Raw genomic sequence first — 27,955 nt, 5'->3', positions numbered from 1 at the left:
AACGGTTCAATACAAAAGAGAATGTAGAGCAGAAACAGTTCCTACTACTGTTCCTATGTGTGTTTCAGGTGGGGAACCTGGGCCTGCTCTTCATGCTCCTGTTCTTCATCTATGCAGCACTGGGGGTTGAGCTGTTTGGAGAACTGGGTGAGTTGGTAGTGATGGGCTGGAACAAAACCCTGCATTCCCAATGGCGCGCCACATTCAGAGTTGTACATATCCAATCCTGTTAGATTACAGAGCCAAGACAGAATTAAAAAGGGACTTGTAGTTAAGTATCTGGACGCAGCCAGAACCAAGAAGTATCAAGGAGACTAGTCAGGAGAACAATAACACATCAGCTAGTCTTCAAACTGTCACACTCTCTATGGACTCTAGTCAGGTCTGCTGGAGGTCATCTCTCATCCCATCAGTTTTGAGCAAAGGATTAGAGCCAAATGCAACTGCAGTAAGGAGAGAGATGTGTAAACAATCAGCCAAGACAGCTTTAAGACCCGGAGCAAACAACCACGTCTGCTGTTGTTGGTTGTTGGTTTCTAAGAGGACTGAACAGATAAATGTTCTCTATATAAACTGTTATTTTCTCTTCATGCATCTTTATCTCTCCCTCTGTCCCTTCGTCTATCCCCCTGTTCCCCCCTCTCTGTATCTATCTTTCTCTATTTGTTTCTCTCTCCCCTTATCTCTCTGTTACCTCCCCATCCCTCCCTCCCCCCATTCCTCCCTCCCCCATTCCTCCCTCCCCCATGTCTCCCTCCCCCATCCCTCCCTCCCTCCCTACTCTCCCCATCCCTCCCTCCCCCATGTCTCCCTCCCCCATCCCTCCCTCCCTCCCTACTCTCCTCTCCCATCCCTCCCTCCCCCATCCCTCCCTCCCCCATGTCTCCCTCCCCATTCCTCCCTCCCTACTCTCCTCTCCCATCCCTCCCACCCCATCCCTCCCTCCCCATCCCTCCCTCCCCCATCCCTCCCTCCCCATCCCTCCCTCCCCCATGTCTCCCTCCCCATCCCTCCCTCCCTCCCTACTCTCCTCTCCCATCCCTCCCTCCCCATCCCTCCCTCCCCATCCCTCCCTCCCTCCCTACTCTCCTCTCCCATCCCTCCCTCCCCCATCCCTCCCTCCCCATCCCTCCCTCCCCCATCCCTCCCTCCCCCATCCATCCCTCCCCCATGTCTCCCTCCCCATCCCTCCCTCCCTACTCTCCTCTCCCATCCCTCCCTCCCCCATCCCTCCCTCCCCCATCCCTCCCTCCCCATCCCTCCCTCCCTCCCCATCCCTCCCTCTCCCATCCCTCCCTCCCTCCCCCATCCCTCCCTCCCCCCTCCCTCCCCATCCCTCCCTCTCCCCTCCCTCCCTCCCCATCCCTCCCTCCCCCATGTCTCCCTCCCCATCCCTCCCTCCCTCCCTACTCTCCTCTCCCATCCCTCCCTCCCCATCCCTCCCTCCCCCATCCCTCCCTCCCTCCCTACTCTCCTCTCCCATCCCTCCCTCCCCATCCCTCCCTCCCCATCCCTCCCTCCCTCCCCACTCTCCTCTCCCAGTGTGTAACGAGGACTACCCATGTGAGGGGATGAGCCGCCATGCTACCTTTGAGAACTTTGGCATGGCCTTCCTCACTCTGTTCCAGGTCTCCACTGGGGACAACTGGAATGGGATCATGAAGGTATGGATGGACTCCTACATGGTGTTCTATGGAGTGTTTATTACAATAAATGAGAGAGTTGATCATCTGATACTTTAACCCAAAATGACTTGGATTACCATGTTTAAATGTGTTGCTATTTGGGTTGTATTATTCAGTTCTCATTTTGATGTCTGTGGTTGGTATTTGGTGCCTGGCTTCTTAGCTGCAGAGAAGTTTCAGAGTAATTACAAGCCCTCTGGCCCTAAGGGCAGACCCCAAGCCTATGTCCTGCTGCTTAAGAAGACCATTCCAATCCTCCTCTCCTTGAGCGCTACCATAACCAGACCTGTCACAGCTCTGTATATCCTCTGTAAAGATGGCCTTTTTAAATAGGGGAATGTGTCCCACTCCCATTTCACCGTCGCCCCCCCCCCCCCCCACGCTCAACGCATTATGGAGTGTGACAGGGGCGCACCATAAAAACACCTCAGCGGTTTGTAGAGGTGCGGGTGAGGATCACAGCCGCTACCTCTCAGCTGAAGTGGTGAACTGTAATCACCTCTGCTAGATTACTACTGATGAGACCTTGTGAGCTTTCACTGCCTTTTACCTGGAGATGTGTTGGATGCAAACTGTCTGGAACGAGGGAGGGGGAAGAGAGAACGAGAGTGAATCACCACTGTGCTGACTAGAGAGTGGGGAGGGAGGGATAGAGGGAGGAAAAAGAGGGGAGAGGGGAAGAAGGAAACACTTGAGACTACACAGTGAAAAGGTCAAAACAAATGAGAGAGGAGACTAGAATCAGCTCATGTCTGGATGTCTTACAGTTAGTATATGACAGGTCAATTTGCTCACAAAAGTCTTACATTGATATCTTTGTTTCAAGTTGGAAAGCTTAGCTCTTGTTCATGAAGTTGTTCATTAGAACGTGTTGTTTCTGTATAGTCCTGTGTAGCTCAAATGGTTGTGGGTTCGATTCCACGGACAATCAGTATGAAAAAAGTATTAAAATCTATACACTCACTAATGTAAGTCGCTCTGGATAAGAGCTTCTGCTAAATTGTGTAAATGTTATAATGTCTTAGCAGGACTTCATGGCTGGACCTAACAGACTGCTCCTATTTCTCCTCCCTCCCACCTTCCCTCCCCTCCCTAGGACACGTTGAGGGAGTGCCCTCCGGACTACGGGCCTGACTACTCCTGCAACCCCAGCCTGCAGTTCATCTCTCCCATGTACTTTGTGTCCTTTGTGTTGACGGCCCAGTTCGTCCTGATTAACGTGGTGGTGGCGGTGTTGATGAAGCACCTGGACGACTCCAACAAGGAGGCCAAGGAGGAGGCGGAGATGGACGCTGAGATTGAGCTGGAGCTGGCCACGGGGGCCCTATGCTGCATGGGGCCGGAGGGAGTCTGTGCAGGAGGGAAAAAAGGTGGAGGAGCAGGAGGAGGTGGAGGGGAGGTGGGGGAGTTGGAGGAGGAGTGGATAGAGGGATGGGAGTCCCAGGCAGTTCCTCCGGGGGGAATATGCATCATCACGTGGCAACGACGCATCCAGGAACACTGCAAGATCCGAACAATCGTGATCCCTACTCTCCTGCACAGGTGAGATGGATGGATGAATACATTTCTGTCCGTATGGGTCTGTCTGTTTCTGTCTATTTGTCTTTCTATTTCATATTACAGGAATTACACATATAAACAGTCTGACACACCCGTGTGTAGTACATAGACGTAAGGTTGAGGTCATTATGACAGGGAGAGAGAGGACAAGAACAAGAAAAGACAGAGGAGACAGAAAGATAATCAGAGACATTTAGTCTCCTTCCCGTTCTGACATCCTCAGTGTTTTAGACTGACAGCCCATCAGTCCTGTTTAACTCAGTTTGTCTGCTGGTTCACTCAACCTTTCATAATGTAATACAAAGGAGCCAGGGACGATACGAAGAGACAGCGAGAGAGAGAGATGAGAGAGACAGAGAGATAGGGAGGAGAGAGAGAGAGAGAGAGAGGGAGAGAGAGAGAGAGAGATGGGAGAGAGAGAGAGAGAGATACAGACATTGTCATCCTGCAAGAAACCTGGTATAGAGGAGACAGACCCACTGGATGCCCTCTAGGTTACAGAGAGCTGGTAGTCCCATCCACCAAACTACCAGGTGTGAAACAGGGAAGGGACTCAGGGGTATGCTAATTTGGTATAGAGCAGACCTAACTCACTCCATTAAATTAATCAAAACAGGAACATTCTACATTTGGCTAGAAATTCAAAAGGAAATTATCCTAACAGAGAAAAATGTCCTCCTGTGTGCTACCTATATCCCCCCACTAGAATCCCCATATTTTAATGAAAACAGCTTCTCCATCCTGGAGGGGGAAATCAATCATTTCCAGGCCCAGGGACATGTACTAGTCTGTGGTGACCTAAATGCCAGAACCGGACAAGAACCTGACACCCTCAGCACACAGGGGGACAAACACCTGCCTGGAGGTGACAGCATTCCCTCCCCCGTATGCCCCCCTAGGCACAACTATGACAACATAACCAACAAAAACGGGTCACAACTCCTGCAGCTCTGTCGCACGCTGGGTATGTACATAGTCAATGGTAGGCTTCGAGGGGGACTCCTATGGTAGGTACACCTATAGCTCATCTCTTGGCAGTAGTACTGTAGACTACTTTATCACTGACCTCAACCCAGAGTCTCTCAGAGCGTTCACAGTCAGCCCACTGACACCCCTATCAGACCACAGCAAAATCACAGTCTACCTAAACAGAGCAATACTCAATCATGAGGCATCAAAGCCAAAGGAACTGAGTAACATTAAGAAATGCTATAGATGGAAGGAATGCAGTTTGGAAACCTACCAAAAAACAATTAGGCAACAACAAATTCAATCCCTTTTAGACAATTTCCTGGGTAAAACGTTCCACTGTAATAGTGAAGGTGTAAACTTGGCAGTAGAAAATCTTAACAGTATATTTGACCTCTCAGCTTCCCTATCAAATCTAAAAATCTCAAATAGAAAACCGAAGAAAATTAACAACAATGACAAATGGTTTGATGAAGAATGCAAAATTCTAAGAAAGAAATTGAGAAACCTGTCCAACCAAAAACATAGAGACCCGGAAAACCTGAGTCTACGCCTTCACTATGGTGAATCACTAAAACAATACAGAAATACACTACGGAAAAGAAGGAACAGCATGTCAGAAATCAGCTCAATGTAATTGAAGAATCCATAGACTAACCACTTCTGGGAAAATTGGAAAACACTAAACAAACAACAACACGAAGAATTATCTATCCAAAATGGAGATGTATGGGTAAACCACTTCTCCAATCTTTTTGGCTCTATAACAAAGAATAAAGAGCAAAAACATATACATGATCAAATACAGATCTTAGAATCAACTATTAAAGACTACCAGAACCCACTGGATTCTCCAATAACATTGAATGAGTTACAGGACAAAATAAAAACCCTCAAACCCAAAAAGGCCTGTGGTGTTGATGGTATCCTCAATGAAATGATCAAATATACAGACAACAAATTCCAATTGGCTATACTAAAACTCTTTAACATCATCCTTAGCTCTGGCATCTTCCCCAATATTTGGAACCAAGGACTGATCACCCCAATCCACAAAAATGGAGACAAATTTGACCCCAATAACTACCGTGGAATATGCGTCAACAGTAACCTTGGGAAAATCCTCTGCATTATCATTAACAGCAGACTCGTACACTTCCTCAATGATAACAATGTACTGAGCAAATGTCAAATTGGCTTTTTACCAAATTACCGTACAACAGACCATGTATTCACCCTGCACACCCTAATTGACAACCAAACAAACCAAAACAAAGGCAAAGTCTTCTCATGCTTTGTTGATTTCAAAAAAGCCTTCGACTCAATTTGGCATGAGGGTCTGCTATACAAACTGATGGAAAGTGGTGTTGGGGGTAAAACATACGACATCATAAAATCCATGTACACAAACAACAAGTGTGCGGTTAAAATTGGCAAAAAACACACACATTTCTTCACACAGGGTCGTGGGGTTAGACAGGGATGCAGCTTAAGCCCCACCCTCTTCAACATATATATCAACGAACTGGCGCGGGCACTAGAAAAGTCTGCAGCACCCGGCCTCACCCTACTAGAATCTGAAGTCAAATGTCTGCTGTTTGCTGATGATCTGGTGCTTCTGTCACCAACCAAGGAGGGCCTACAGCAGCACCTAGATCTTATGCACAGATTCTGTCAGACCTGGGCCCTGACAGTAAATCTCAGTAAGACCAAAATAATGGTGTTCCAAAAAGGTCCAGTCACCAGGACCACAAATACAAATTCCATCTAGACACTGTTGCCCTAGAGCACACAAAAAACTATACATACCTTGGCCTAAACATCAGCGCCACAGGTAACTTCCACAAAGCTGTGAACGATCTGAGAGACAAGGCAAGAAGGGCATTCTATGCCATCAAAAGGAACATAAATTTCAACATACCAATTAGGATTTGGCTAAAAATACTTGAATCAGTCATAGAGCCCATTGCCCTTTATGGTTGTGAGGTCTGGGGTCCGCTCACCAACCAAGACTTCACAAAATGGGACAAACACCAAATTGAGACTCTGCACACAGAATTCTGCAAAAATATCCTCAGTGTACAACGTAGAACACCAAATAATGCATGCAGAGCAGAATTAGAAAAGAGCAGTTAAATTCTATAACCACCTAAAAGGAAGCGATTCCCAAACCTTCCACAACAAAGCCATCACCTACAGAGAGATGAACCTGGAGAAGAGTCCCCTAAGCAAGCTGGTCCTGGGGCTCTGTTCACAAACACACCCTACAGAGCCCCATGACAGCAGCACAATTAGACCCAACCAAATCATGAGAAAACAAAAAGATAATTACTTGACACACTGGAAAGAATTAACAAAAAAACAGAGCAAACTAGAATGCTATTTGGCCCTACACAGAGAGTACACAGCGGCAGAATACCTGACCACTGTGACTGACCCAAAATTAAGGAAAGCTTTGACTATGTACAGACTCAGCGAGCATAGCCTTGCTATTGAGAAAGGCCGCCGTAGGCAGACATGGCTCTCAAGAGAAGACAGGCTATGTGCTCACTGCCCACAAAATGAGGTGGAAACTGAGCTGCACTTCCTAACCTCCTGCCCAATGTATGACCATATTAGAGAGACATATTTCCCTCAGATTACACAGATCCACAAAGAATTCGAAAACAAATCCAATTTTGAAAAACTCCCATATCTACTGGGTGAAATTCCACAGTGTGCCATCAGAGCAGCAAGATTTGTGACCTGTTGCCACGAGAAAAGGGCAACCAGTGAAGAACACGCACCATTGTAAATACTACACATATCTATGCTTATTTATTTTATCTTGTGTCCTTTACCATTTGCACATTGTAAAAACACTGTATATATATATAATATGACATTTGTAATGTCTTTATTGTTTTGAAACTTCTGTATGTGTGATGTCTACTGTTAATTTTTATTGTTTATTTCACTTTATATATTATATACCTTAGAGAGAGAGTTAGAGAGAGAGAGATGGGGAGAAAAGAGAGAGATGAGAGAGAGAGAGAGATGGGGAGGGAGAGAGAGAGAGAGAGGGAGAGAGAGAGAGAGAGAGAGAGAGAGAGAGAGAGAGAGAGAGAGAGAGAGAGAGACGGAGGGAAGGAGAGGGAGAGAGATGTTTAATCTTGTCGGCCCGGGTATTCAAATAACAGACATAATCTCTGAACAGGTCATAATGTAGATTCAGTACAATGTCACCGTGACCCATAGTGTGTCTCAAATGGCACCCTATTCCCAATATAGTGCACTACTTTTAACCAGGGAATTTGGGTGCCATTTGGGACCTACACTAGAACGTGGCCGTGGCCCAGACTACTTCAGAAAAACACAGCTACTCTCATTCAGGGTTATGTTATTGGTTTCTACAGATGAAAACATCTCAAAGGGGTTTGGATATTATTCCTGGGACCCCTGAAATAGATGCTGATGAAAGAACAATGTGATTTTAGGGAGTTGAAGGGAGAGGGACATTGAAATACATTTTCAACTAGCTGCACCTTTCACAGTGAATTTGCCTGGCGCTCTCCATCGCCATGGCAACCCTTGTTGTCAGTCTTCTGTGGCGAGGTAGACGAGCAAACACACACTGCACCGTGCATTTTATCACCTTTTCAATTCAAACTCAGGACTTCCGATATTAACCCGTCAGTGTGCACACACAAACACAAAGCCCTGGAAGACATAAACACCAACAAGCACACACACAGTGAGATTACTAAAAACCTAATCATAATGTAATGGCAAACACAAACAAACACACACACACACGGATGACTCACCGGCTGCCTGCTACGATCTGTTCTACCTTTACAGAACTAAACTTGGCTTTACTGAGGAGCCATTTTTAGCTTTATGTTGGCTGACAGAATAACTTAATAAGAGGGAGGGAGGGAGCTTCTTTGGTCTGCTCTCCTCTCCCCTGGGTGATGTAATCAATTTATTCACTGACAACAGCTACAATTGTGTGTGTGTGTGGCGTGTGTGGAGGCAGGAATTATTGAGAAAACACAGAGGTAAATAGAAACAGATCTGGAGGAGAGTGAACGACATGAGTGGGAGGGAAAGGTGGAGAGAGAGAGAAGTAAAGAGGAGAGGTGATGCTAAGTGATTGGAGGGGAGCTGAAGGAAATGGCCATGATGAGAAATCAATGTTTACACCTTTAAGGCAATACAATTCACAACATCACTACGGCAGGTGTTTCCTTTACTGTGACACTTGTAATGGGATTCCAGACCTGGCAGAATGCGTTATATATAGACTCGTGCCTGTTTTATACACAGTATTCTTGTTATTCTAGACCCTGTGGATTCTACTGGTCTTCACTGTTTGTGACTATAAAAAAGACTCATAGACACACTTCATGTAATATAACAGGCTTTTAAAATTCAATATTGGTGCACAATTTCTAGGAAAGGTATGCAAAAAGCACTCTTTTTGTGGAATGACCCAGATAATGATATTGGTGGTGATCTCTCTGTGAGAGAAACAGAGAAAGAGAGAGACTCTTTAACATCATCCTTAGCTCTGGTGTCTTCCCCAATATTTGGAACCGAGGTCTGATCACCCCAATCCACAAAAGTGGTGACAAATTTCACCCCAATAACTACTGTGGGATATGCGTCAACAGCAACAGCAGAAAATTCTCTGCATTATCATTAACAGCAGACTCGTACATTTCCTCAATGAAAACAATGTACTGAACAAATGTCAAATTGGCTTTTTACCAAATTACCGTACAACAAACCATGTATTCATCCTGCACACCCTAATTGACAAACAAAATGGGACTCTATATATATATATATATATATATATATATAGAGAGAGAGAGAGAGAGAGAGAGAGAGAGAGAGAGAGAGAGAGAGAGAGAGAGAGAGAGAGAGAGAGATTAACTGAAGGGTGCATGTTCTCACCAGGTGGCCAGCACTATTGTTGTCTAGAAAAATAGAAATGGCCTTATTATCAACCTATTAGGACTCAGCCATAGTCATTCAGGCGTGTGCATGCGTGGTGGGTGTGTGCGTGCATGTACATGGGTGTCCGTGTATGTGTTCCTTTGCTATTTCGTAACACAGTCATTCAGGGCCTACTCCAGTGCTGTTCTTAACGACCCACACACACTGAGGAATATCTGGACTCTGTATAGATGTAGTCTATTGTTATATAATGTATAGTGATGGGGAATAAATCGATACAGTTACATATCGGGATATTATCGTATTGATATATTGTTTTGGCTGTACCTGCACCAAAACTCCACTCTATTTTTCCTTCATACCTTGTTCTCTATCTTCTTTTTAAATAGGGAGACAATTTGTTTTGAGCATTTTATTTCCATGACTGATTAAAGAAAGCTCATTTTCTCATGTCTCTCTCTTGTCCCTCTGCAGCAGATATATGGTGAGCAATATGTTTGGAACATCGGATCGCCAAAGAATTACAGTATCGAATCACAATACAGATAGAATCATGAGAAGAGCAATACATATTGTATCGGCACCTAAGTATAGTGATGATATCTTATCTTGAGGTCCCTTGCAATTCCCAGCCATAGTTATATACGTATACTGTAGATATATTTTATAAGCCAGTTTCATTTTGGTAACGATGAAGGCATAGTTAGACTGAGCAAGGACTATAACCTGTTGCGAATGGCAAACACTTTTAAACAACAGCTGCCTTCTACATGTAAAACATTGGCTGGTGATTGGCTGTGTATGTGGGTTACTGTATATGTGGGTTAGCAGTGTTAGACAACGGCTGCAGTTTATGTAACTATAACACTGACGCTTACACTTTACTGGATTTTTCCATTGTTGAAAAGAAAGAATAAATGGAGCCTGTGGATTTAGCATCCTATGACCCTGTTTCCTTAGTACTACATGTATTTAGGGTAATGTTTCTTAGTACTGCATGTATTTAGGGTAATGTTTCTTAGTACTGCATGTATTTAGGGTAATGTTTCTTAGTACTGCATGTATTTAGGGTAATGTTTCTTAGTACTGCATGTATTTAGGGTAATGTTTCTTAGTACTGTATGTATTTAGGGTAATGTTTCTTAGTACTGTATGTATTTAGGGTAATGTTTCTTAGTACTGTATGTATTTAGGGTAATGTTTCTTAGTACTGTATGTATTTAGGGTAATGTTTCTTAGTACTGTATGTATTTAGGGTAATATTTCTTAGTACTGCATGTATTTAGGGTAATGTTTCTTAGTACTGCATGTATTTAGGGGAATGTTTCTTAGTACTGTATGTATATAGGGTAATGTTTCTTAGTACTGTATGTATTTAGGGTAATGTTTCTTAGTACTGCATGTATTTAGGGTAATGTTTCTTAGTACTGCATGTATTTAGGGTAATGTTTCTTAGTACTGTATGTATTTAGGGTAATGTTTCTTAGTACTGCATGTATTTAGGGTAATGTTGTATTTAGGGTAATGTTTCTTAGTACTGTATGTATTTAGGGTAATGTACTGTATGTATTTAGGGTAATGTTTCTTAGTACTGTATGTATTTAGGGTAATGTTTCTTAGTACTGTATGTATTTAGGGTAATGTTTCTTAGTACATGTATTTAGGGTAATGTTTCTTAGTACTGTATTTAGGGTAATGTTTCTTAGTACTGTATGTATTTAGGGTAATGTTTCTTAGTACTGTATGTATTTAGGGTAATGTTTCTTAGTACTGTATGTCTTTAGGTTAATGTTTCTTAGTACTGTATGTATTTAGGGTAATGTTTCTTAGTACTGTATGTATTTAGGGTAATGTTTCTTAGTACTGTATGTATTTAGGGTAATGTTTCTTAGTACTGTATGTATTTAGGGTAATGTTTCTTAGTACTGCATGTATTTAGGGTAATGTTTTTAGTACTGTATGTATTTAGGGTAATGTTTCTTAGTACTGTATGTATTTAGGGTAATGTTTCTTAGTACTGTATGTATTTAGGGTAATGTTTCTTAGTACTGTATGTATTTAGGGTAATGTTTCTTAGTACTGTATGTATTTAGGGTAATGTTTCTTAGTATGTATTTAGGGTAATGTTTCTTAGTACTGTATGTATTTAGGGTAATGTTTCTTAGTACTGTATGTATTTAGGAAATGTTTCTTAGTACTGTATGTATTTAGGTAATGTTTCTTAGTACTGTATGTTTTTAGGTTAATGTTTCTTAGTGTATGTATTTAGGGAAATATTTCTTAGTACTGTATGTTTTTAGTGTAATGTTTCTTAGTACTGTATGTTTTTAGGTTAATGTTTCTTAGTGCTGTATGTATTTAGGGAAATGTTTCTTATTACTGTATGTATTTAGGGTAATGTTTTTAGTACTGTATGTATTTATGGTAATGTTTCTTAGTACTGTATGTATTTAGGGGAATGTTTCTTAGTACTGCATGTATTTAGGGTAATGTTTCTTAGTACTGTATGTATTTAGGGTAATGTTTCTTATTACTGTATGTATTTAGGGTAATGTTTCTTAGTACTGTATGTATTTAGGGTAATGTTTCTTAGTACTGCATGTATTTAGGGTAATGTTTCTTTTATGTACTGTATGTCTTTAGGGTAATGTTTCTTAGTACTGTATGTCTTTAGGGTAATGTTTCTTAGTACTGCATGTATTTAGGGTAATGTTTCTTAGTACTGTATGTATTTAGGGTAATGTTTCTTAGTACTGTATGTATTTAGGGTAATGTTTCTTAGTACTGTATGTATTTAGGGTAATGGTAATGTATTTAGGTAATGTTTTAGTACTGTATGTATTTAGGGTAATGTTTCTTAGTACTGTATGTCTTTAGGGTAATGTTTCTTAGTACTGCATGTATTTAGGGTAATGTTTCTTAGTACTGTATGTATTTAGGGTAATGTTTCTTAGTACTGTATGTATTTAGGGTAATGTTTCTTAGTACTGCATGTATTTAGGGTAATGTTTCTTAGTACTGTATGTATTTAGGGTAATGTTTCTTAGTACTGTATGTATTTAGGGTAATGTTTCTTAGTACTGTATGTATTTAGGGTAATGTTTCTTAGTACTGCATGTATTTAGGGTAATGTTTCTTAGTACTGTATGTATTTAGGGTAATGTTTCTTAGTACTGTATGTATTTAGGGTAATGTTTCTTAGTACTGTATGTATTTAGGGTAATGTTTCTTAGTACTGTATGTATTTAGGGTAATGTTTCTTAGTACTGTATGTATTTAGGGTAATGTTTCTTAGTATGTATGTTTAGGGTAATGTTTCTTAGTACTGTATGTATTTAGGGTAATGTTTCTTAGTACTGTATGTATTTAGGGAAATGTTTCTTAGTGCTGTATGTATTTAGGGAAATGTTTCTTAGTACTGTATGTATTTAGGGTAATGTTTCTTAGTACTGTATGTATTTAGGGAAATGTTTCTTAGTACTGCATGTTTTTAGTGTAATGTTTCTTAGTACTGTATGTTTTTAGGTTAATGTTTATTAGTACTGTATGTATTTAGGGAAATGTTTCTTAGTACTGTATGTATTTTAATGGTACTGTATGTATTTATGGTAATGTTTCTTAGTACTGTATGTATTTAGGGGAATGTTTCTTAGTTTATGTATTTAGGGTAATGTTTCTTAGTACTGTATGTATTTAGGGTAATGTTTCTTAGTACTGTATGTATTTAGGGTAATGTTTCTTAGTACTGTATGTATTTAGGGTAATGTTTCTTAGTACTGTATGTATTTAGGGTAATGTTTCTTAGTACTGTATGTATTTAGGGTAATGTTTCTTAGTACTGTATGTATTTAGGGTAATGTTTCTTAGTACTGTATGTATTTAGGGTAATGTTTCTTAGTACTGTATGTATTTAGGGTAATGTTTCTTAGTACTGTATGTATTTAGGGTAATGTTTCTTAGTACTGTATGTATTTAGGGTAATGTTTCTTAGTACTGTATGTATTTAGGGTAATGTTTCTTAGTACTGCATGTATTTAGGGTAATGTTTCTTAGTACTGTATGTATTTAGGGTAATGTTTCTTAGTACTGTATGTATTTAGGGTAATGTTTCTTAGTACTGTATGTATTTAGGGTAATGTTTCTTAGTACTGTATGTATTTAGGGTAATGTTTCTTAGTTGTATGTATTTTAATGTTTCTTAGTACTGTATGTTTTTAGGGTAATGTTTCTTAGTACTGTATGTATTTAGGGAAATGTTTCTTAGTACTGTATGTATTTGTAATGTTTCTTTGTATGTTTTAGGGTAATGTTTCTTAGTACTGTATTTAGGGTTTTTAGTGTAATGTATTTAGTGCTGGTATTTAATGTTTCTTAGTACTGTATTTGTAATGTTTCTTAGTACTTATGTATTTATGGTAGTACTGTATGTATTTAGGGAAATGTTTCTTAGTACTGTATGTATTTAGGGTAATGTTTCTTAGTACTGTATGTATTTAGGGAAATGTTTCTTAGTGCTGTATGTTTTTAGGGGAATGTTTCTGCAGAGAAGAGCATATGGATGGGCCATGTAAGCACAGGGGGATAGTCACTAGATGGGCATGCAAGAATGGACAAGAGCAGCATGTTAGTGTTTGGAACTTCTGTCCTTTGTGACAAGGCCAAATAGTGACGACTCTATCTCTGCCTGTGTGGTTATCTGGTATTAGTGAATGTCTTTCAACGGCATTTCAGACAATCAGATTTCAGATTTCTCTGAACGTGTTTTAGAATGTTTTATTGTTATGAAACTGTTAGTGTTTTGGCTCTAGGGGAAACAATGAAAGCACCGCTATCAAGGTGCCATTATCAACACAAGGAATTATAGATTTTCTTAGTGAAAATAACACTTGTAGAAAGCACAGCAGGTGCGGTAATATGTGGCCAGTTCAGTTGCTTTTCTTTTTACTATTTGTCCAGTCAATCTAATTGCACAGAAGAAGTATTACAGAACAACTATTCTGCTGATGAGATTCAAGATAGAAAATGATATAATGAAGTTTAGATAGATTACTACTTCATTGTATTAATGTAATAACAGTCTGCCAGCTCCCTAAACGGTTATCTCATTTAGCTATTGAACATCTAATAGAGACATGTATCACAGATTTGTCTCTGCGTGGAAACTCTTTCATGCTGTTGGGTCTCCTTGGGTTACTCTAGCTATGGCCATAGCTTAACTCTGAAATAATAGTGTGACCAGGTAATATAACCAGTTAATATAACCAGTTATTATAACCAGTTAATATAACCAGTTAATATAACCAGTTATTATAACCAGTTAATATAACCAGTTAATATAACCAGTTATTATAACCAGTTAATATAACCAGTTAATATAACCAGTTAATATAACCAGTTAATATAACCAGTTAATATAACCAGTTAATATAACCAGTTAATATAACCAGTTAATATAACCAGTTAATATAACCAGTTATTATAACCAGTTAATATAACCAGTTAATTATTATAACCAGTTAATATAACCAGTTAATATAACCAGTGAATATAACCAGTTAATATAACCAGTTATTATTAATATAACCAGTTAATATAACCAGTTAATATAACCAGTTATTATAACCAGTTAATATAACCAGTGAATATAACCAGTTAATATAACCAGTGTTAATATAACCAGTTAATATAACCAGTTAATATAACCAGTTTTTATAACCAGTTAATATAACCAGTTATTATAACCAGTTAATATAGGTAATATAACCAGTTAATATAACCAGTTAATATAACCAGTGTTATTATAACCAGTTAATATAACCAGTGTAATATAACCAGTGTTAATATAACCAGTTATTATAACCAGTTAATATAACCAGTGTAAGGAGTAATATAGCCAGTTAATATAACCAGTGAATATAACCAGTTATTATAACCAGTTAATATAATCAGTGAATATTACCAGTTATTATAACCAGTGAATATAACCAGTTAATGTAACCAGTTAATATAACCAGTTTTGGTGTCACTATTTGAATGTGTAATGTTTTAATGCTACTTCTGTAGTAGATATCACTAGGTGTAGGTGTTACTAGGTGTAGATATCACTAGGTGTAGATGTCACTAGGTGTAGATGTAACTAGGTGTAGATGTCACTAGGTGTAGATGTTACTAGGTGTAGATATCACTAGGTGTAGATGTCACTAGGTGTAGATGTCACTAGGTGTAGATGTCACTAGGTGTAGATATCACTAGGTGTAGATGTTACTAGGTGTAGATGTTACTAGGTGTAGGTGTTACTAGGTGTAGATGTCACTAGGTGGAGATGTCGCTATGTGGAGATGTCACTATGTGTAGATGTCGCTATGTGGAGATGTCGCTATGTGGAGATGTCGTTATGTGGAGATGTCGCTATGTGTAGATGCCCCTATGTGTAGATGTCACTAGGTGTAGATATCGCTCGGGGTAGATGTCGCTAGGTGTAGATGTCACTAGGTGTAGATGTCACTAGGTGTAGATGTTGTTATGTGTAGATGTAGCTTTGTGTAGATGCCACTAGGTGTTGGTGTTACTAGGTGTAGATATCACTAGGTGTAGATGTTACAATGTGTAGGTTTTACTAGGTGTAGGTGTAACTAGGTGTAGATATCACTAGGTGTAGATGTCACTAGGTGTAGATGTTACTAGTTGTTGTATATGTAACTAGGTGTATAGGTATCACTAGGTGGAGATAACACTAGGTGTAGATGTCAATCGGTGTAGGTGTGACTAGTTGTGGATGTCACTAGGTGTAGGTGTAACTAGGTGTAGATGTTACAATGTGTAGGTGTAACTAGGTGTAGATATCACTAGGTGTAGATGTTACAATGTGTAGGTGTAACTAGGTGTAGGTGTTACTAGGTGTAGGTGTAACTAGGTGTAGATATCACTAGGTGTAGATGTCGTTATGTGTAGATGTAGCTATGTGTAGATGCCACTAGGTGTTGGTGTTACTAGGTGTAGATATCACTAGGTGTAGATGTCGCTAGGTGTAGATGTCGCTAGGTGTAGATGTAGCTATGTGTAGATGTTACTAGGTGTAGATGTTAACTAGGTGTTACTAGGTGTAGACGTCACTAGGTGTTGGTGTTACTAGGTGTAGATATCACGAGGTGTAGATGTTACAATGTGTAGGTGTAACTAGGTGTAGGTGTAACTAGGTGTAGGTGTTACTAGGTGTAGGTGTTACTAGGTGTAGATATCACTAAGTGTAGATGTCACTAGGTGTAGATGTTACTAGGTGTAGATATAATGAACCATGTAATAAATGTGTTCCAGGATATGATATAATGAACAATGTAATAACTATGTGTTCCAGGATATGATATCATTAACCATGTAATAACTGTGTGTTCCAGGATATGATATAATGAACCATGTAATAACTATGTGTTCCAGGATATGATATAATGAACCATGTAATAACTATGTGTTCCAGGATATGATATAATGAACAATGTAATAACTATATGTTCCAGGATATGATATTATTAACCAAGTAATAACTGTGTGTTCCAGGAGAGTCAGTGGCTGGACAGTGTGTCTCTGCTGATTAAGGACTCATTTGAAGGAGAGATGCTGATGATTGACAACCTCTCTGGATCTGTCTTCCATCACTACTCTTCTACCTCTTCTCCTGTCTGGAAGGACTGTAAGAGCCACCCACAACTAGAGGTAAACACATGAACCATGCATATGTAGACGCACACACACACACACACACACACACACACACACACACACACACACACACACACACACACACACACACACACACACACACACACACACTATACCTGTTGCTAGTTGTGTCCATCACAATGATAAAGTGTAACGGACCACTCTGGAAAGTAATAACTGGGATTTGAACCTCTTCACCTGTCACTGTTCCTCTCTGCCTGACTGCAGATGCTGTCAATCTGTCCTCTCCTCCTCTTTTACATGCTCCACCCATCTCTGATTTATCATGTCATGAAACTACCTCCCTCTTTTTCTCTCTCTATCCTGACGTCTGTGTCTGTCCTCCAGCTATCGTGTGTGTGTGTGTGTGTGTGTGTGTGTGTGTGTGTGTGTGTGTGTGTGTGTGTGTGTGTGTGTGTGTGTGTGTGTGTGTGTGTGTGTGTGTGTGTGTGTGTGTGTGTGTGTGTGTGTGTGTGTGTGTGTGTGTGTGTGTGTGTGTGTGTGATTGTTGTGCCCCAGGGCATGGAGAGACAACAGCAACACTGATTCTTATTTAAACCTATTTTAAGGGGACAGTGGGCATGCCTTGGTGCATTAAGACATACACCATATATACAAGAGTATGCGGACACCCCTTAAATTTGTGGATTCGGTTATTTCAGCCACCTTTCTAACAAGTCAGTTTGTAAAATGTCTGCCCTGATAGAGCCCTGATAGAGCTACCCCAGTAAAGTGTAAGCGCTGTTATTGTGATGTGGAAACGTTTTGGAGCAACAACAGCTCAGCCGCGAAGTGGTAGGCTACAAAAGCTCACAGAACGGGACCACCGAGTGCCGAAGTGTGTAACGCGTAAAAATCATCTGTCCTTGATTGCAACACTCACTACCGAGTTCCAAACTGCCTCTGGAAGCAACGTCAGTACAAGAACTGTTCGTCAGAAACTTCATGAAATGGGTTTCCATGACCGAGCAACTGCACACAAGCCTAAAATTACCATGCACAATATCAAGCGTTGGCTGGAGTGGTGTAAAGCTTGCCGACACTGGTGCAGTGGAACGCGTTCTTTGGAGTGATGAGTCATGCTTCACCATTTAGCAGACTAATCTGGGTTTGGCTTATGCCAGGAGAACACTATCTGCACCAATGCATAGTGCCAACTGTAAAGTTTGGTGGAGGAGGAATTAGGGTCTGGGGCTGTTTTTCATGGTTCGGGCTCGGCCCCTTAGTTCCAATGAAGGGAAATCTTGACACTACAGCATACAATGACATTCTAGACAATTCTGTGAAGGCCCTTTCCTGTTTCAGCATGACAATGCCGCCGTGCACAAAGCGAAGTCCATAGAGAAATTGTTTGCAGAGGTTGGTGTGGAAGAACTTGACTGGCCTGCACAGAGCCCTGACCTCAACCCATCAAACACCTTTGGGATGAATAGGAACGCCGACTGCAAGTCAGGCCTAATCGCCCAGCATCATTGCCCGACCTCACTAATGTTTTTGTGGCTGAATGGAAACAAGTCCCTGCAGCAATGTTCCGACACCTAGTGGAAAGCCTTCCTAGAAGAGTGGAGGTCGTTATAGCAGCAAAGGGGGACCAACCATATTAATGCCCATGATTTTGGAATGTTCGACGAGCACGTGTCCACATTCTTTTGGTCGTGTAGTGTTTACAGGGTCTGTCTGGAAACAACCTAACAAGGGACTTGTGATAGTTGGGGCCCTAAGCTTCTCCTGACAGCATCAGGGGCCTTTATCTCTGTTTCTCTGAACACATTCCATTCTCCCAGTCTATTTTCACCACCTTCTATCTCTCTCTGTCTTGCTCCCTTTTTCTAATTATCCCCCCCTTCCCTACCTCTCTCTCCCCTCCTCCCTCCTTCTCCCCTCCTCCCTCCCGCTCTCCTCTTGCCTCCGGCATACTGCAGTGGTAATTTACTGCTGTATATGAGCCGTGAATCTCTCTTTATGAATCTCTTTGTCTCACTCACCCACAGGCACATGTTCATATAACGGCCCCCTCCCTCACCCCATTGGATTTCAATTGTCTCTGGTTTATGTGTCCATTCTCTCTCTCAGTTTTAGATAACTTTCTCTCTCTCCTTCACTTTCCCTTTCCCCCTTTTTTTCCTCCATCACTCCTTCCACCTCCGTCTCTCTTCCCCTCTCTCTCCCCCTCTCAATCTCTCTCCCCCTCTCTCTCACTCTCTCTCCCACCCTTCTCTCTCTCTTTCCCCCTTCTCTCTCTCTCCCTCTCTCTCGCTCCTTCTCCCCCCTCTCTCCTTCTCTCCTCCTCTCTCTTCCTCCCCCTCTACAGCAGATCCGGCTGGCAGAGATAGAGCAGGCATCTCTGAGGTCAGACCAAATGTCAGACAAGTCGTCGTCTCCGGCCCTACCTGATGACCTCAGCCTGGACGACCAGAGTGTCCACCAGCTGCTGGTGCGGGAGGGAAAGGTAGAGATGGAGGGGTTATAAATGGGAAGGGTGTTTTGGAGGACAATGGAGGGGGTTAAAACGTGGGACTGGGTAGCAGACCTGGGTTCAAATAGTTTTGAGCATGCTTTAGCCATCCTGCAGTACCAATAAGACAAGGTCTGCACTTTAGAAAATAATATGTTAAATACTAGTTGAACCCAGGTCTGAGGATGAAGTGATAGAGGGGGTGGACAGTGGGTTCCCTTGGTCTCCAGTACAGAATGAATACTTGCATTCCAATAAAGGAAGCATGGCACAAAGTTCCAGGGGCATAAGAATAAATCCTGAATCTTGCTGAAGCTCTAATCTCCTGTACAAAGACCTTCAGGAATTGAAATCCATTCAGTCCACTGTCTCCCCTCTGGACTGTGAGGGCTATCTTCCTCTTTCTCCTCTACTACATCGTTCCTCCCTTTCCTTTACCCCCCTCCGGCAATTACACCTCTGTCTGCCCCATCCCTCGCTATCTTCCTACCATCCCTCCCTGTGCGTTATCCTTCCCTCTAGTTGTTTGATGCTAGTAGGAGTGTGTGGGGGTGGGGGATTGTGTGTTTATACACATTGTACTATACTTATGTGTCATGGTTCCTCCTGGCACCAGAGGGCGGTCTAGAGACTTTTATTGGACTGTGTCTTATTATTTCATGATTGTTTCCCCTGTAAGAGAGGTGTGTTTTCTGTTTCCCTTTGTTAGTTCTTGATTTCAGTTTCCTGCATGTTTCCCCTGTGTGAGTTTCGAGTGCTGGTGTTTGTTGTTTTTTTTTTTTAAATTCTGTATCGTTACATTCTCCATTACTCAAGTTAAGTATTTACGTTTCTCCCAAGACGCCGATTCCTGGTCTGGTTCATTCTCTGCTCATTGGTTCAATTTACCTCACAAGAATAGTAAGACATAGCTGTTGTGTGTGTGTGAGCGAGCACGAGAGACAGAAGTAGGCCGTAACCCACTAATTATCCAAATCAGAAAAGAGCTGTTAAATTCTACAACCACCTAAAAGGAAGCGATTCCAAAACCTTCCATAACAAAGGCATCACTTACAGAGAGAAGAACCTGGAGAAGAGTCCCCTTAGTAAACTGGTCTGTTCATAAACAGAGCCCACAGAGCCCCAGGACAGCAACATAACTAGACTCAACCAAATCAGAAGAAAACAAAAAGATAATTACTTGACACATTGGAAAGAACTACCAACAAAAAAACAAAGCATACTAGAATGCTATTTAGCTCTTAACAGAGAATACACAGTGGCAGAATACCTGACCGCTGTGACTGACCCAAACTTAAGGAAAGCTTTAACTATGTACAGACTCAGTGAGCATCTTGCTATTGAGAAAGGCTGTGAAAGGCAGACCTGGCTCTCAAGAGAAGACAGGCTATGTTGCACACTGCCCACAAAATGAGGTGGAAACTGAGCTGTACTTCCTAACCTCACGCCAAATGTATGACTATATTAGAGACACATATTTCCCTCAGATTACACAGACCCACAAAGAATTAAAAAACAAACCCAATTTTGATAAACTCCTATATCTACTGGGTGAAATACCACAGTGTGCCATCATAGTAGCAAGATATGTGACCTGTTGCCACAAGAAAAAGGCAACCAGTGCAGAACAAAGACCACTGTAAATACAACCCATATTTATGTTTATTTATTTTTCCTTTTGTACTATTTGCACATAATGTGACATTTGTAATGTCTTTATTCTTTTGGAACTTTTGTGAGTGTAATGTGTACTGTTAATTTTTATTGTTTATTTCACTGTTGTTTATTATCTAGTTCACTTGCTTTGGCAATGTTAACATATGTATCTCATGCCAATAAAGCCCTTAAATTGAATTGAATTGAGAGACCGAGACCTTCCGGCTGTGTCCAGATAGCACACATGGCTACCAGGGTTGATGTGGGCCATAATCAGTCATCTAGAAGGGATTTGAATCAGAAGTGCTGATAGTAATATCCAGATGGAGGTCCTAGGGAATCGCTTTTAGCGTTTATTTTATTACACTTTTATCTGAACCAGGAAGTCCATTGCAGATGAAGAATCTCTCTAGATAAAAGAGATTCCTTCTTTTCCTCAGAGACTAAGTGTGTATGCTAGCAGGCTAGGAGCTTGGACGCTAGCCGCACTCCCTTCAGTAATAATGAAGTGCAGTACTGCACCCTATGATGCCCCACTCCACATTTAATTATAATAACAGACAACATAAACAGGTACAGTGTGTCTCAACATGTGTGTTTTCTCCCCCCAGGAGGAGAGGGGCAGTGACTCCCAGGGCTCAGAGGAGGCTGGCGGAGGAGGGGACTCCTTGACCCAGGCCCAGACAGGGGGGTCGAGGCAGTGCAGGGCCCACAGTTCAGTAGCCGAGGAGGGGGCTCCACTCCTGGTGGAGGTGGGGGTCCATCAGAGACACAAGACCCCATCCCACCACAGCCCTGGTGAGTCCAGTCATACCCTCTGCTCCAGCCTTTCCAGCCTAATGTGTATTGCTGTATATATGTGTGTATATCGGAGGGGTTGGGAAACAAAGCAACATTTCTATATTATATATATGGACTAATTCAATGACTTGCAAAAGTATTCACCCCCCTTGGAATTATTCCTATTTTGTTGCCTTACAACTTGGAATTAAAATAGATTTTTGGGGGGTTTGTATCTTTTGATTTACACAACATGCCTACCACTTTGAAGATGCAAAATATGTTTTATTGTGAAACATATAAGAAATAAGACAAAAAAAACGGAAAACTTGAGCGTGCTTAACTATTCACCCCACCCAAAGTCAATACTTTGCAGAGTCACCTTTTGCAGCAATTACAGCTGCAAGTCTCTTGGGGTATGTCTCTATAAGCTTGACACATCTAGCCACTGGGATTTTTGCCCATTCTTCAAGGAAAAACTGCTCCAGCTCCTTCAAGTTGGATCGGTTCCGCTGTACAGCAATCTTTAAGTCATACCACAGATTCTCAATTGGATTGCGGTCTGGGCTTTGACAAGGCCATTTAAATGTTTCCTCTTAAACCACTTGAGTGTTGCTTTATCAGTATGCTTAGGGTGATTTTCCTGCTGGAAGGTGAACCTCTGTCCCAGTCTGAAATCTCTGGAAGACTGAAACAGGTTTCCCTCAAGAATTTCCCTGTATTTAGCGCCATTTATCATTCCCTCAATTCTGACCAGTTTCCCAGTCCCTGTCGATGAAAAACATCCCCACAGCATGATACTGCCACCTCCATGATTCACTGTGGGGATGGTATTCTCGGGGTGATGAGGGGTTGGGTTGGCGCAAGACATAGCATTTTTCTTGATGGCCAAAAATCTCAAGTTTGGTCTCATCTGACCAGAGTACCTTCTTACATATGTTTGGGAAGCCTCCCACATGCCTTTTGGCGAACACCAAACATGTTTGCTTATTTCTTCTTTAAGCAATGGCTTTTTTGGCCACTCTTCCATAAAGCCCAGCTCTGTGGAGTGTATGGCTTAAAGTGGTCCTATGGACAGGTACTCCAATCTCCGCTGTGGAGCTTTGCAGCTCCTTCATGGTTATCTTTGGTCTCTTTGTTGCCTCTCTGATTAATGCACTCTTTGCCTGGTCCGTGAGTGTTTGTGAGCGGCCCTCTCTTGGCAGGTTTGTTGTGGTGCCATATTCTTTCCATTTTTTAATAATGGGTTTAATGGTGCTCCGTGGAATGTTTAAAGTTTCTGATATTTTGTTATACCCAACCCTGATCTGTGCTTCTACAACTTCGTCCTTAATCTGTTTGGAAAGCTCCTTGGTCTTCATGGTGCCGCTTGCTTGGTGGTGCCCCTTGCTTAGTGGTGCCCCTTGCTTAGTGCTGTTGCAGACTCTAGGCCTTTCAGAACAGGTGTATATATACTGAGATCATGTGACAGATCATGTGACACTTAGATTGCACACAGGTGGACTTTATTTAACTAATTATATGACTTCTGAAGGTAATTGGTTGCATCAGATCTTATTTAGGGGCTTCATGGCAAAGGGGGGAAGACATATGCATGCACCACTTTTCTGTTTAAAATGTTTAAAAAAAGAATGAAACAACCTTTTTTTCACGACTTTTGACTATTTTGTGTAAATCCAAATAAAATCTATTTAAATTACAGGTTGTAATGCAACAAATTAGGAAAAATGCCAAGGGCGATGAATACTTTTGCAAGGCACTGTAAAGTATATCTTATGTTTTCACATTATTGAGCCAAACCTGCAATAAAATCTTTAATCGGTGTACGCAACCAATAAACGTTTATTTGATTTGAACTGAGCTGAGCTAAGCTGACCTGTACATAGCCAGCCCATCACAGTGCAGGTTGGTCCTTCACTCTTAGAAAAAAGGATTCCAAAACGGGTCTTCAGCTGTCCCAATTAGAGGTCGACCGATTAATTGGAATGGCTGATTAATTAGGGTCGATTTCAAGTTTTCACAACAATAAGCCAAGGTAAGTTGCTAGCTAGCATTAAACTTATCTTATAAAAAAACAATCAATCATAATCACTAGTTAACTACACATGGTTGATGATATTACTAGATATTATCTAGCGTGTCCTGCGTTGCATATAATCTGACTGAGCATATAAGTATCTAAGTATCTGACTGAGTGGTGGTAGGCAGAAGCAGGCACGTAAACATTCATTAAAACAGCACTTTCGTGCGTTTTGACAGCAGCTCTTCATTGTGCGTCAAGCGTTTTGACAGCAGTTCATCGTTGTGCGTCAAGCATTGTACTGTTTATGACTTCAAGCTTATCAACTCCCGAGATGAGGCTCGTGTAACCGAAGTGAAATGGCTAGCTAGAGTTCACGTGCCAATTGTCGTTGTGTTGCAGGTTCGAGCCCAGGGAGGAGCGAGGAGAGGGACGGAAGCTATGCTGTTACACTGGCAATACTAAAGTGCCTATAAGAACATCCAATAGTCAAAGGTTAATGAAATACAAATGGTATAGAGGGAACTAGTCCTATATTTCCTATAATAACTACAACCTAAAACTTCTTACCTGGGAATATTGAAGACTCATGTTAAAAGGAACCACCAGCTTTCATATGTTCTCATGTTCTGAGCAAGGAACTGAAACGTTAGCTTTCTTACATAGCACATATTGCACTTTTACTTTCTTCTCCAACACTTTGTTTTTGCATGATTTAAACCAAATTGAACATGTTTCATTATTTACTTGAGGCTAAATTGATTTTATTGAGGTATTATATTAAGTTAAAATAAGTGTTCATTCAGTATTGTTGTAATTGTCATTATTACAAATAAAAAAATTTAATCGGCCGATTAATCGGTATTGGATTTTTTGGTCCTCCAATAATCGGTATCGCCGTTGAAAAATCATAATCGGTCGACCTCTAGTCCCAATAGGATAACCCTCTTTGGTTCCAGGTAGAACCGTTTTTGGTTCCAGGTAGAACTAATATGGGTTCCATGTAGAACCCTGTGGGGAAAGTGTTCTACATTGAATCCAATAGGGTTCTACCTGGAACCAAAGAGGGTTGTTCCTCAAACGGTTCTCCTTTGGGGACAGCTGAAAGAACTCTTTTGGTTCTAGATAGCAGTTTATTTTTTTTGAAGAGTGTGTTCATGGGTTGCACCTCCGTCGCTCGGTTGCATCATGACATTGTTATGCACGTTCTCAAGCGGCTCTCCGCCATAGTGGTGCCCGAAAGTTGAGTGATGCCCAGTCATTCTGAAAGGGGCCTAATGACTGTTTAATCTAAATTACAGTGGCCTGGGAATACTATGACGTTGCTACAGAAGGCAAATAATTAGTAGGAAACATCTTTGCCATCATTTTCATGTTGTAAAGTGTACTTTAGAGAGATGGCAATGTTGCTATTAGCTAGCGACGTTAGCTAGCTAAAATCCGGTCCTGGCCCTGCAATTTTAGCTAGTTATCTAAAGTTATACTGCATCTTAATTCAATCTGGCAACATCATAATGATGCCAACAGGTTTTCCTACTTTAGACTAAATCTTCATTCATCTTCATTAGCTCCAATTGACAACTTATTAAGTAAAACATTCAGTCGGAACCAGGGCCTAAATAGAATCTTCAGAACAGTATTGTAACGCAATGTGCAACCATGAATAGAGTGAATCAGACATCACAGTACAGTACAGTGGCATTGTTGCTCTCCCTGGAATGATGTGCATTATTTGCATGGTCTTTGTTAGTCTAATCATCAATATCAGTAATGACTGTTTATCCCTACAGGCTAAATGGATTGTATTTATGTGGTGTTTCACTCGGGATCTAGATGGAATAGTATATCTGCCTTACAGCCTTTCTCTCTGTCTCCAGGTGGCACCTCCTGCAGTAGCACTAAGGCAGGAGAAGGATCAGATGAGGGAGGAAGAGGAGGAGGAAGAGTAGGAGCAGCCAGTGCCTCTGGTTCTCCTGCTCTTATCCGTCTGCCAGCGGAGTTCTTCCACCCCGTGGCAGCAGCGGCCCTGCCGGCGCCCCCCAGTGCCAGAGTAGGGCGCCCCTCACGGGGCCTCAGACTCACCTCCCCGGCCTCCTGGTCCTCCCTGCGCTCCCAAGGAGCCCACAGCCGGGTGCTCTGCACACAGGTAAGACCTGGCCTACTGTATGTACTGTATGTACTGTATGTAACAGATACCAACACACTGCATAATGTAATTCCTGTAGGGTCTAATGTTAGATCGAGAAATGTACACAAACCTCAGGCTTCCCTCTGATTGGCAAATGTATGTGTCCACCCCCTTGTTATCTTTAATGAGTGTCCGCCACACTGTTTGGTGCTGTTATGACCCTTTTGTGTTGTACCCCATACACTGCCACCAGAGCAACCAACAGACTGTACAGTACACATTACACAGCCTACAGTGTAGTCAGTCAAACATTGACTCTAATGTTGTTATTTATTACAATATCTCACTCCACATCTCCACCCTGCCCCTCTCGCTCTGCTCTCAGTACCCGTCCCATAGTGACTCGTCTCTGGCCAAGGGGAGCTCCGTTGGCAGCCTCCAGACCACCCTAGAGGAAGGACTCAGCTTCCGTGTTTCGCCCCCTCAAGACCTGGTGTCCCCCCTCCCTCCTCTCCCCCTGCTCTGCCCCCCGCTCCCTGAGGACCCCACCAGTCTGAGACCGCGGCCCAGCCCCTCGTCAGGCCCTGCCCTCACCCTCCAGGCCACTCGGGGCCACCAGCGGAGCCAGAGCAGCGGCAGGGGTAGCATCAGCCCCGGCTACACCCGGGAAGACTCCATGGACCCCGTTCCATGTGACCTGGAGGACCTGGGCATCGGGATCAGTTTGTCTATCGGGGGGTGTGGCTCTAGCCAGGCGGGCAACAGCGAACACTTGTCGGAGACGCTAAGCAGTCTGTCGCTCACATCGTTGCTCTCGCCCGCCTCCCTGGCACCCTCGGGGGTGAAGAAATGCAACAGCACTGGGAGCTTGAATCAGGGGGCGAGGAGGGGGGAGGGGAGACAGATCCTAGGGTTGGAGTTGGACCATCAGGGCTTCCTGGCCAACCCTTGGGGAGAGAGTGGGGGAGGCAGAGGAGAGGAGGGACAGTTGGGAGAGGCGCCGGACCTCAAGGGGAAAAGCTCAAGCCAAACAACAGTAGGGTCCTGTAGTAAAAACAGATGAAGCCTGAATCCCTTGTTGTCTACTATCGCTCCTATTAGGATTCATCAACCCCTTACTGTTCCTCTCCGTCCCCCTCAGGCAGAGAGAAGTTTGACGTTTTTGACAACGTGTGATGTAATCCCGTGAATTCCTATAACCAAACCCCTCCCTCTTGTTCTATAAATATTTGTTTATGACCCCCCTGTCCCATTTTGTGCTACCATGTGGCAGTGGTTCAGGTGTGGAGGGTCAGAGGTCAAACGGTGGAAGGTTAAAGGGGATTACAGGTGTGACCCCTGTGGTGAGGGTGTGGGGGGCTGGGATGGACCCCCCATCACACCCCTGTGGAGGAGAAGGACCCCCAGAGGAGGAGACAGACCAGGAGGGCTGCATCATCATATCAGGGAGATATACATAGAAGACGTAGCCAGAGACAAGCTGAGACAGAGATCTAACGAGAACATTTTGTTTGAACGTCGTTCCTGTTTTCCTGTTTGTTTTCATTTTTTGTTCGGCTTCACAGAAGTTAAAAATGCAAAAATAGAATATCTAACAAAACTGAGCTGATCAAGCCAACAGATTTTATTTATTTTTAAGTGTGGCTGTAAATCACAGTGTAGGAGGAGGCTGTATGTACGTTGCAGTGTAGGATGAGCCTGAATGTACGTCACGGTGTAGGAGGGCTGAAGCCAGATCTGTTGTGGTAGACGGAGGCTACAGGTCCTTGTGTGTGGAGTGGAAGAGGGGTGAGGAGGTCTAGGTTGAACAGAGGTGGTGTAGAGGTCACCTGAGAAGGAGTTGTTATAGTGGAAGAGGGGTGAGGAGGTCTAGGTTGAACAGAGGTAGTGTAGAGGTCACCTGAGAAGGAGTTGTTATAGTGGAAGAGGGGTGAGGAGGTCTAGGTTGAACAGAGGTAGTGTAGAGGTCACCTGAGAAGGAGTTGTTATAGTGGAAGAGGGGTGAGGAGGTCTAGGTTGAACAGAGGTAGTGTAGAGGTCAC

General features: G+C 42.3%; 2 protein-coding genes across 2 annotated transcripts; both read left to right on the top strand.

The window, feature by feature from the left end:
- Nucleotides 1–16,796, top strand: LOC135554641 (voltage-dependent T-type calcium channel subunit alpha-1I-like). Its single transcript, XM_064987049.1, has 4 exons — nt 1–147; nt 1,543–1,664; nt 2,782–3,227; nt 16,713–16,796. The coding sequence occupies exons 1-4, from the start codon at nt 93–95 to the stop codon at nt 16,744–16,746; spliced, it is 657 nt and encodes a 218-aa protein (XP_064843121.1). The 5' UTR covers nt 1–92; the 3' UTR covers nt 16,747–16,796.
- On the top strand, nt 16,716–27,955 carry LOC135554640 (voltage-dependent T-type calcium channel subunit alpha-1I-like). The gene is made up of 5 exons (XM_064987048.1): nt 16,716–16,868; nt 19,186–19,323; nt 21,597–21,783; nt 25,663–25,931; nt 26,299–27,955. Exons 1-5 carry the CDS (start codon nt 16,770–16,772, stop codon nt 26,974–26,976), a joined length of 1,371 nt encoding a protein of 456 aa, XP_064843120.1. The 5' UTR covers nt 16,716–16,769; the 3' UTR covers nt 26,977–27,955.

Source organism: Oncorhynchus masou, chromosome 14 (assembly GCF_036934945.1).
Source record: "Oncorhynchus masou masou isolate Uvic2021 chromosome 14, UVic_Omas_1.1, whole genome shotgun sequence".
Classification (NCBI taxonomy): Eukaryota; Metazoa; Chordata; class Actinopteri; order Salmoniformes; family Salmonidae; genus Oncorhynchus; species Oncorhynchus masou.
This window is presented reverse-complemented; position numbering and strand designations above follow the sequence as displayed.

Coding starts and splice junctions, on each gene's coding strand:
- LOC135554641 (XM_064987049.1), top strand. CDS start 93: ATGCTCCTGTTCTTCATCTATGCAGCACTGGGGGTTGAGCTGTTTGGA. Junction 1,665..2,781: donor ACTGGAATGGGATCATGAAG/GTATGGATGGAC, acceptor TCCCCTCCCTAG/GACACGTTGAGGGAGTGCCC. Junction 3,228..16,712: donor ATCCCTACTCTCCTGCACAG/GTGAGATGGATG, acceptor TGTGTGTTCCAG/GAGAGTCAGTGGCTGGACAG.
- LOC135554640 (XM_064987048.1), top strand. CDS start 16,770: ATGCTGATGATTGACAACCTCTCTGGATCTGTCTTCCATCACTACTCT. Junction 16,869..19,185: donor AGAGCCACCCACAACTAGAG/GTAAACACATGA, acceptor CCCCCTCTACAG/CAGATCCGGCTGGCAGAGAT. Junction 21,784..25,662: donor CCCATCCCACCACAGCCCTG/GTGAGTCCAGTC, acceptor CTCTGTCTCCAG/GTGGCACCTCCTGCAGTAGC.